General features: G+C 39.1%; 1 protein-coding gene across 1 annotated transcript in view; it reads right to left on the bottom strand.

Moving 5' to 3' along the window:
- The window catches only part of nr5a2 (nuclear receptor subfamily 5, group A, member 2), a 58,138-nt gene extending 47,892 nt beyond the window's left edge, over window positions 1-10,246 (bottom strand). Inside the window, exons 1-5 of the mRNA XM_016524902.1 lie at window positions 9,832-10,246; window positions 7,554-7,672; window positions 5,670-5,749; window positions 1,430-1,461; window positions 600-1,294 (exon numbers count right to left, since the gene is read on the bottom strand). Of these exons, the coding sequence (XP_016380388.1) occupies window positions 600-1,294; window positions 1,430-1,461; window positions 5,670-5,749; window positions 7,554-7,672; window positions 9,832-9,913 (1,008 nt within the window). The 5' untranslated portion in view covers window positions 9,914-10,246. The remainder of the gene's footprint in view (window positions 1-599; window positions 1,295-1,429; window positions 1,462-5,669; window positions 5,750-7,553; window positions 7,673-9,831) is intronic.
- Between the last annotated feature and the right edge of the window lie 573 nt (window positions 10,247-10,819).

Here is a 10,819-nt window from a genome sequence, read left to right as displayed (position 1 = left end):
CCTTGACAGTGTTATTTACTTGGCAGTCAATGGGACAGTTACAAGCCGCCTGGTTTTCATCCAAAATATCTTAAATTGTGTTCCGAAGACGAAAAAAGCTTTGACGGGTTTGGAACGACATGGGGGTAAGTGATTAATGACAAAATTTTCATTTTGGGGTGGAGTATCCCTTTCACTTGCCCACCAATGGATTCTCTGCTTCTTACAAATGTGCAGCTTTTTGCTTCACAAGATGTTAACTGATGGACTGGAGTCGTGTGGATTACTGGGATGTTTTTATCAGCTGTTTGGACTCTCATTCTGACGGCACCCATTCACTGCAGAGCATCCATTGGTGAGCAAGTGATGTAATGCTGAATTTCTCCAAATCTGTTCTGATGAAGAAAATGAAGAAACAAACTCATGTACATCATGGATGGGCTGAGGGTCAGTATATTTTTGGTACTATTCGTAAAACACCTTCATTCTGTATTTTCTGAGAATTATACTGAATTGTAGGCCAACAGTCATCCCAACTGATTCCCAACTCAATGTAAAATGCTTTTAGATCACTTGACGTTTTGACCACCCAACACCAAACCAACGAAAGCATCACGTACCTTCAGTTCCCGGAAGAAGATGCTGCTCCTGGCCCATTCTACAATGGAGAACAGTGTCTGGTCGGCCATCTTGCACATGAGGCCAAAAGTGTTGAGTTTCTCGTGCTTGCCTCGGCTGGCCTGCTCCTGCTGGAGGTACGCTAGGATCTTCGCTTGCACCTGTGGCTCGTCCGGCTCGCACTTGAGCAGCTCCACCACCAGGTGAGGGAAGGTGGGCGGCGACCCGCCCGCATAGGCTTCTACGTACGGGTAGCCCATGAGGGACTCCGGCGAGCTTGTGTAGGGGTCGGGATACTCTGACTTGATGGTGCGGCTCTGGAAGTGGCCATACGCCTGGTAGCCCTGCAGTCCTCCGGCGTGCGGCGGCATGGCCATGCTGACCGGCGAGGTGACGAAGGGACTGCGGTCAAAGTCTACAGGTGGCAGGCCTGCGCTGGAGGAGCTGTGGGGGTGGTGATGGTGGTGGTGATGATGGTGGTGGCTCAGTGGAAGCCCCTTGGAGGCTGAATGGATGTTCTGAATGGCAGAGGTAATGGTGAGGTCCGCTGGGACGGTTTGCATGACTTGCGTCATGGCCTCCAGCTTGAGTCCGTTAGCCCGGATCAAGGCTTTTTTCTGTTGCTTGAGTGCCCGGTCTCGTTTGTACATGGGGCCGAACTTGTTGCGACCTCCTCTCATTCGATCGGCCCTCACAGCTTATAAAAGGCAAAACACAAAATGAGTCGGGTATCAGTTCATGAGGAAATTACAGAATTGACTTTTGTTTTTTTTTTTTGAAAAAAAACTAAAATAATAGATGAAGTGTGTCATTTCTGTGCCACTAGTGTCACCAAACAGAATTGCAGAAGTAAGGACTTTTTCCCTGCAGGTTGTGGGTTATTCAGAACAGAATTGAGAATAACATTTAAAAACATTATATTCCTGTATTTCAGTTGAGTTTGAATTTAGGTAGTAAACAGGATGCAGAATTGGAATTACGAACAGCTTGTAACACTCCAAAGAGAAAGGAAAACTTGAAATCGCATCATATGACCCCTTTAAAGAAGTAAAATTTTAATAACTATTAACTGTCAATTGTATCAAGAAAATCAGTTGTATCAAGAGAAACTTGACAAAGACTTGAAAATAGGCATTTTGGCCAGATAGATAGATAGAATTCTTCAGTTGTGCCATATTTTGTGATAGTTCTGTCATTGGTCTAACAAAGAGATAGCCCCGCCCACAACTCACACAATTGGCTGAGCCGTTGCTATGTCGGTCTGGTCAGGATTCTCAAACAAACGTTGTTTTGAAAGCACCAGAATGTTTATACATTTCAAAGGAGTAACTGGCAAATTACTTATAGTTACTTTGTTAAGTATACAAAAACAAAAGTATTTTAATATAAAAAACTTCACACACTTCACCTTTAAATAGTGAAATAGACTCTTTTTGAAGTTTGGTACACAGTTTCAATTGATATACAGCACAGCAGAGAAGACTCGCCACACACTTTTATAGGCCAGTTATTTATTTGCTACAAGCAATTAGTGTAAATTTCATGTGTGAATTTTACATTCAGTGGTGTTAGTTTGTGTTGCTACCCATGTGCCCTGTTATTTTCAAAGGCAGACCTAGAGCAAACTCAGCATTATCGAGCCAGAGGACACAATTTAGAGAGAAACGGTGCTAATGATTCAATATTAAACTGAAGCAAGACAAAGTCAAGCGGATGAGATCATCATTATGGCAAATAAATGAAGAGAGTGCCATTGTCCGGAAGCGACTCTGATCCCCGCCACAGGGCCGTAGACTCCACTTTCGTCTGCTGGGTCCCATGTTAATTATTTATGCTTAATTATTTCTTTTTTATGCTCCACGTTGTCGGCAGGTGGATGGCTGGAGGTTCCAGCAGCGCGTTAAACACACAGCAGCATATGCATAGAGCATGCGTTTGTAGACGCATTCGCGTTGACCGCCGCTCGTTAGGCCCTAATATCTCACAAATGGTAGATCTTAAAAAAAATAAAACAATTAAAAGAAAACCCTCGGTCCAACAGCTGCCTTGGGAGTGATTTTAATGGTCCTTGTCACAGCGGTGAGTGTTTGTGTGTGTGTGGTTGTCACTACGTGTATGATCTGATTGATCCGGCGAGAGAGGGAGGCAAAGTGTTACCACAGCGATCCCGCTGACAGCTCTCGTAACAGTCAAAAGTGATTCCTGAGCAAGTGGGAGATTTTGTGTGTGTGTGTGTGTGTGTTTTTGGCCCTTAATGTGGTTGTTAAAAATTTATCCAATCAGAAAAACTGTGGTAAGTTTAACTATTAATGATTCCTGAGCAACAGGGTAATTAATGAGCTGGAAACTAATAGTTGGCCCTTATGGGAAATCACAATTAGACGTGCAACTCAGATCATGAATGCATGCCCCCATCCGTGCGCATGCATGCTTACACACTCTGTCTGACACCATCCCCCTCTTCCTTTTTGTCTTCTGATAAGATTTTTTTTCTCACAGCGTCTAATTAAACAAGGTTATTTACATGCATGTCATACAGATTTTTTGGCATAAGATGAGAGGTTCCGTGTGTGCATTTCTGGCTGTGTTAGTAGTAGTAGTATTGTTTTAGTACACACTGGTTGTAGTATACAGTATGTATACCTAGGCATAGTATGCAATTTGTCTGTATGCAAAGAATCGCCTACTACATTTGCATTGTGTGTGTATTTCTGGGTGTATTCAGAATCTCACACTACCAAACTTATCCTAATATTGATGAAGTATATAGTATGCATACCATGTACAGTATGCAAATTTTCAGGATTACTACTATTGTTGCAGTATATAGAATGCACAGTATGCACATTTTTTCTATACATAACCTTATGTGCACTTAAGGCCGTTTGAAATAGCATACTACTACTATTGTTGCAGTATATAGTATGCATGCGCAGTGTTGGGGAAAGTTACTTTTAAAAGTAATGCATTAACACAGCGCACACAATGCCTCTGTACTCCCGATTTCTCCCAATATGGGGACAGGAGAGCTGTCAGTCAATAAATGGGAAAACAAAGTAACTGGCATTACTTTTTTGAAAAAGTAAATTAAAAAAGTAATGCGTTACTTTACTAGTTACTTGAAAAAAGTAATCTGATTACGTAACTCGCATTACTTGTAATGAGTTACCCCCAACACATGCGTTTACCATGCACAGTATGCAAATTTCCTGTATGCATAGAATTACATTTTGTGCATTTCTGGCTTTGTTTGAAATGGTATACTACCAATCCTACACTTATTACTGTTGCAGTATATACTGTAGTATGCATACTATGCAAATTTTCTGAATACATAGAATTACCTTCAGTGCATTTCTGGCTATGTTTCAAATAGCATGCTACCATACTACTTCTACTATTTTTGCACTATATAGTATGCATACTTGCACAGTTTACATTTTCTGTATACATAAAATGAATTACTACATTTACAAAAAAGCACACTACACAGAATAGCATACTGTATATCCCACAATGCAATGCCCTCAACTTTCGATTCCTAGTGTGACGAATGAGCTTGAAATAATATCAGTAGGAATTTTTCTAATATTTTTTTTATTCATAATTTGATTGGGTTGCCGAAAGTGCATACAAAAAAATTTATAAAAATGCAAAACAAACTTTCATTTACGTTATTAAATGTGATTTTGGAAATGTTTATTTTGGAATAATGCATACTGTTTCATTCAGATTTTTTAAAATAGTAGCTAGTATACTATTGTCTAGCATTCAGTGTGTAGTAGGCTAGTATTCTATTCTGAACACGGTCCTTTTTTCCCATGTAAACTGTGTATCTATTCTGTATGTGTTTGTAGCCTGTGTCTGTGTGTGTACATGACTTATAAAACCAATTTGTGAGTTACTCAAATGGCTTGCGGAAAGCAATTGCCTCTGTAATAAAAGCAGTTGCCTGATCTAATTTACTTGAATTGGCCGTCCATAGATGTTGTTTGTTTGTGCGTGTTCTGCGTCTGTGTAGACGGGGCCCGTCTGGGCAGATTCGAGCGCTGCTTATTGTCTGATTTATGTGTGTTTAATATACAGGAATATTAAGCGTTGCTTGGCTGAGAATCCCTGTCCTATCACAGGCATATGAATGCCTCCCTGGCCGGCTCCTGACACACAGTTTGTCATGTCTGCCGGAGCTCTACTCTGAAGGCGCGCCGTTCCATGCGCACACATGAATAGCTATGATACCTATGCATAAGTAATGGGACAGCTTGCTGCCGCCACCGCCAGCGGCCGGGAGACGGCAAACGCGTATCAGCCCCCAAAAATGACAAAGTGCGCAATGCAAAGCGTGGAGCATGTTTTGAACATCCACGGAAGATCTGTGCCAGATCGTCAGATTCATCAAGGTCCTTAATATGGATAACAGACGTTTGATGAAATCTAAACTATTTTACGCTCCGCTGTGCACAACATTGGACTCGAATGGAATGAATAAACGCACGGGGCTGGTCTATGTAGCTTCCTTTTCACTTCCTCAACTCCGTACTAATTATACAGAGGAAAAAAAAAAGATTGGATTCTTTTTCTTAATCTGTAACTAAGCCACTAATATACTGTATAAAAGAAGATAATTACAGGCTTCCTCGGAAAGACATAACATGCTCTCCTGTGCTTTTTCCAGAACTTTAAAACAGTAGGCTTTCCTTATCTGTATTGATAATAGAGCTTCCATGGAGACATGGAAGGCCACTTGTCTGTGTCACACTGATATGGATGTTTTGTTTTGCTACTTGTTCAATTATGGTGAATGTTGCACTCAAATCTGTTTGCTGAAAGCTTCTGATAATACACAAAAAAAGATTTTAACTGAAGCATTTATTTCCGATAGGTCCATCACTACAATTCATGGGGCCTGGGACCCCCAACAAATAGGTAAAGTATATATTATTATTATGACTACTACTACTATTGTAAAAAAAAAAAAAAAAAAGTTAAAATCTTAAATTTCTATAAATTCCTAAAATTGGCATACATTTTATGATAAAATTAAGTCATGAATTTTTAAGATAAAATTAAACTGGGTCTTGTCTATTTGACAGCTCTGGTTCTCTATACATGTGTAGCGCTTGTTGTTCTGCACCGTGCGCTTGAAGAAGCCCTGCAGAGTGAGGTGAATGAAGATGTCAAACTTTTGACCTCCGGTGTTTGTTAATGTGCTATTCAGCCACAGACAACCCACACACACGTCCAAAAAAAAAACACTTGTATCCATTCACACAGAAAAAAAAGAGGTGTTACACACACTGCCACACAAGTAGACACATATAAAAGTAGAGCCACGGGCAGAGAAACGCTCCCTCAGCAGTCGACGCTCACTTGGATAAACACAAACACACACACCCACACAAAAACTGACATGTGCACCCACACGCACACTTGACATGAACAAACAGAAACGCAGGCTGGAAAGAAACAGATTGAAAAATGTGAGAAGCCGACTAGAGAGTGGACGAAATACGCTTGATATCCTCGCTAATATAAAGATCCGCTTTTAGCGTTGTGACATACTAATACTACATGTTTTACGTGTTTCTGTGAGCTCCTCTAAAAGTAATTATGACCAGAGGCTCTGCAAGCCATCAAAGTTGGATTTGGAGTCATTTGGTCTGAAAGTTGGAGTTTACTTTTAACAAATTTTGTTCTGTTTTTTAATTGAACATCCAAACAGGGGCGTACAAATATCAAAATTTCTTCCAAATAAATTCCCGTTGAACTTCTCTGATCCTATTATTCATACGGCAGAGGCAAAAAAGCAACTGAAAAAAAACAATAAATTATATCCATAATTTAGAGCCGCAGGATTACAAGATTCTACCTGCAACTGTTCTGAATTCATTTTCAGGGCAGGAGAGAATCAAACGAGGAATGGTATTAATTAATTCTTGATCAACACCGTAGGGAGACCGGCCCATTTAAAACTAAAAGGATCAATACTGGCCAGAACTCAAATAACACACACACACACACACACAACCGTAACATGGAGTTCATAAAGTGCTTAACCTTGAATGTAGACTATATCATTAAAACTAGTCAAAATTGAAATGAAATATATAAGAAACAGCAAATACTGGTTGCCTATAGCACATTAAAATTCTAAAAACAGAATTTTAAAAGACATTTAAAGTATAATATTGATATTTAAATATCGTCCTAACTCAAAACGGCGGTTTTAAACGGCAAATCATTTTCTCATGTTGTGCTACAGAGATCTGTTAACAATTAAAGAAGAAAATCCACCACCATATACACCCTTTGGGGGGGAAAAACAATGTGAGTCAGTATGTGTGTGTGAGAGAGAGAGACAAAGACACTGGATTTTCTAAACTGTCCATTTGGTTTACGAACTATCATGTGTGACTGAACTCCAAAACCGGTTTCCGGAAATAAACACACCACTAGATTTCAATTGGACATTGACAAAAACAGTCATTTCTTCATTTACTAAACACACAGCCGGTCACAAACAACTCCACAAATAAAAAAATAAATAACAAGTGCACATGAAAAAAACATTTTTTTAAAGTGGAGCATATTAGATTAGTTGTTCTTAAAACGGTTTTGGATGTCAAGTGTCTTAAGTGCCTTAAAATCAGAATATTATATGTTTTTCAAGGATGACATTACGTAACCTATACATTTTGCCAATTGGCGGATTCATTTTCTCCCAAATACCACTTGAGTGGATGCACAGCCTTCGAGGTCAATGACAAAAGGTGTGGAAAACATTTTCTTCTTTCTTTTAAAAACAGAAAATGCTATTTATTTTCTATTCTAACAGTCCATAATTATATAGTTAGTTGCATAGTTGCATTTTCGCCTTATCATCAGGACAGACCTGAGACCCAATTTTAGGTCACGACCCACCAGTTGAGAGGTTAAAAACATCTGATGTTACACACCTTACAGCTCTCACAGGTCAGTAACCCGTAGTGATATCCGGACACCTTGTCTCCGCACACTGGACACATTTCGTCCAAGTCTTCGTCGTAGGAGTAGTCCATCATTTTAAACTGGGGGGCTGAAAATCACAATCAAAATATGAGTAACAATTTACATTAGAGAGTTTTAGATGTTTTTGTAATTATGGCAAAAAATGGTTTGGCAGTCTGATGTTTTAGGAGAATATTTTTAATGTGACACTCAACTGAAGAACCTAAAACACCAAGAACTGTTTGAATCTCTGAACAACCATACAGAAGCTCAAAACCAAACGAAAGGGTTACTGAACGATTCTTTGATTAACAATTCAACAATCTTTATTTTTAAGCTGTAAAACACATAGTTTATGTTAACTGTCTCTTCGATACCTTATACGTGTAGCCTGCACGCCCTGCAGTTTTGCAAACAAGTCTATAACAAAAGTCGAGGAATCACCAATTGTGAGTTTTACAAAATCTTAGCCTTAAGAGTGGATTTTCTGGAAGTATATGCAGTTCTGGGTCTCTAAGAGATAGCAGAAGCTTCGAGTCGAGTGAGGAGGATGGTCGCAGACAGGGCAAAACTTCAGTTTCGATCTGGTTAATATTCATGATGGCTCGTAAATTGGTATGGGAGCGCGAGAGAGGCTGCTGTCTCGCGCTGGAGTGGAACGTTTAGCCACGAGGCGAATAAAAGCAAAACAACATGTAAATACACGAGTATTGTGCGCTAGCAAAATAAATCATACACCGTGGCATGTGTCTTTTGTAGCCTATATTTGAGACAAATCTTTTCTCTGTAAATGATATATATTTTTATTTCATCTTCGTCTTTTAATTAGCATTAACATTGATGAAGTGATGCAGTTTGAGAGTTCTAAATAGAACCATCAACTTTAACTTAAAACGAGGTATTTTGGAACAGCATGTGAAGAAAAGGGCCATTCGAATTGGATTTGTGTTCTATAGGAAAAAAAAATATTTGTGAAGCAAAACGCTATAAAATATAACAATAAATATTCGTTTATTATTAGCCTACTCACTATTCTAATGTTCCCATTAGTTAGGCTATTATTTGTGCAAGATGTATTTTTTTTAACAGAACGCAACAAGTGTTTAAAAATGCTCACATTTTTTGTATCATTGTAGTAGAATAATTCCAAAAGCATTACTTTTGAAGGTTTTTCAGTTCGTAGATTATTCTCTTTTTTTTTATTTACATTTTAAAATTGACTAAAAAATGCCGTTCCTTGATTTGAAACAAATAATCGTTATTTATAACGGCTTGTAATTATTTTCTGACGTGTGCTCGAGCAGCGTAAAATAGCTAGAATACACATAGATTGAAATATTTGAATTTAAAAAGACATTCTTATTTTTTTAAAAAGCTCGTACCAAACTATACAACATTCCACGAAGTTCTCTCACCTGGAATTTCTCTCGTGTATGAATTGGAATCTCTCTATAGCCTACTTCTCCCTTCAGTTTAAATATATTCCTCGATTATAATAGTTACTTAAATGCTCGCAACGCGTGGAGATAACATTTTATTTCTACGACTGTAAATGTACGTTCTTTAAAATAAAAAAAAATTCACAAAAGAACCTATTCTTATCAGTAGCCTAAACCATTTGTCGCGGAGTTGCTCTATGGTTCTTTGGATATTAAAAAGTTATAGCCTATTTTGAGTTGATTCTTCAGATTTTATCCAGTGCATAGATGGTTTTATAAAACAATTTTGTACTGACTGGAACCTTTATTTACAAAAAGTGCAGCTCATGTCGGCTTAACTATTTTGGACCAGCAGATTTATGTTTGGCGTAAATCTGCGCTCTGTCATAGTCATTATTGTGGTTTCGTTTCCCCCTTCTGTTGTATATACTAAGACCAAATTCATTGGCAGGTGATGCAGATCATGTTGAGTTTATAAGAGTTCACACAGCTCAAAATAATTCACGCTCTGCTATTGCACTTTGTTTCCTAATGTATCTTTACGCGGCCACCCAGTGCATGTTTAAGCACGAGTCAATTATAGTACAAGTAAACGCAAATATTTTGTTTGCAAACCTAAACTTCTGTTTAGGTCATTTTGTAGTAAATGATTTTCTCATTCTTCAAATTTCAGTGACAGAACTAGTGCAAGTTATATTTGTGGCATGCGGTGTTCATAAAAGGTCACTGAGTGTAAAATATCTGACAATGAGAGGTTTAATATTGCGTGCATGAATGAAAGCGTCACTCTGACACGTATGCCGCTTACCTTGCAAATTTCTAGGCATATGCCCCTGTTCCCCATGCGATCGAGCGAGTCCCAGAGATTCTGACTCGACTTTAGGCAGCATGACAGCTCTGCTGAGCCGATGATGAGCACGCGCCTCTCCGCCTGCGCGCGAGGAACACCAGAGACTCTCAAAAACACCGTCCAAACGTCGAAACAAATCCCGTGTGTGTGCACCTACAAGATGCCTGCCTTTCTTTTAGGAGTTTTTCACACGCGGTGTAAGTTCATTAGGGTGGTCTCTGCAGCGACTAAGATGCTGCTCTTTAAACCGGAGTGTGCGAGCTGTCAGGAACTTCGCGCGAGCCCCTCCTCCGCGCGCTCTGCGTCGCTCTATCTGTGAAGTTCAAACGGCTCCTCGCTGCTTTGTTTACGCCGCACTGACACCGCGTCAGCCAATCAGCGCTGCGTTCGCTGCGTTGGCGTCACCCGTTTGTCCAATCAGAATCGAGCCAGAGAATCAGCGCCTTCGCCTTCAAACACCGACAAACTAAACTAATTGAACATTACGAGACACGCAGCGCCGTTAACGGGAGCACCGGGAGGTATGTGGTGATATACCGGAGGGCAAAGTGTTTGTGTGTATTAGAAAAATATTTCTGAGTAGGGAGGGTGGTGGGAAGCACGAGAAAATTACACAAGATGTGCTCTAAAATTGATGTTTGAAATTTATTTGCGATGTAATTGTAGTGTAGTCTATTTTGTGGCATCAACATGCTCTTGAAATGCTCTATGGGATTTTAGAGTTGAATTAACGGAAAAAGAGAGCAAAAAAAAAAAAAAAGGAATGAAATTAGGAAATGCCTTGTGTTGTGTGTTAAAGGTGCACAGTGAAAATAGTTTTGTAATTTGTTTTAGGCTATTTTATATATATTATAAATTAATTAATTTTGAAAATACAAAAATATTTTTTCCTTTTATATTTTTAATGTTAATTTTATTTAAATGTACAATTATTTCTACAAATACT

Source organism: Sinocyclocheilus rhinocerous, unplaced genomic scaffold (genome assembly GCF_001515625.1).
Source record: "Sinocyclocheilus rhinocerous isolate Xijiao unplaced genomic scaffold, SAMN03320098_v1.1 scaffold2468, whole genome shotgun sequence".
In the NCBI taxonomy this organism is placed as follows: Eukaryota; Metazoa; Chordata; class Actinopteri; order Cypriniformes; family Cyprinidae; genus Sinocyclocheilus; species Sinocyclocheilus rhinocerous.
This window is presented reverse-complemented; position numbering and strand designations above follow the sequence as displayed.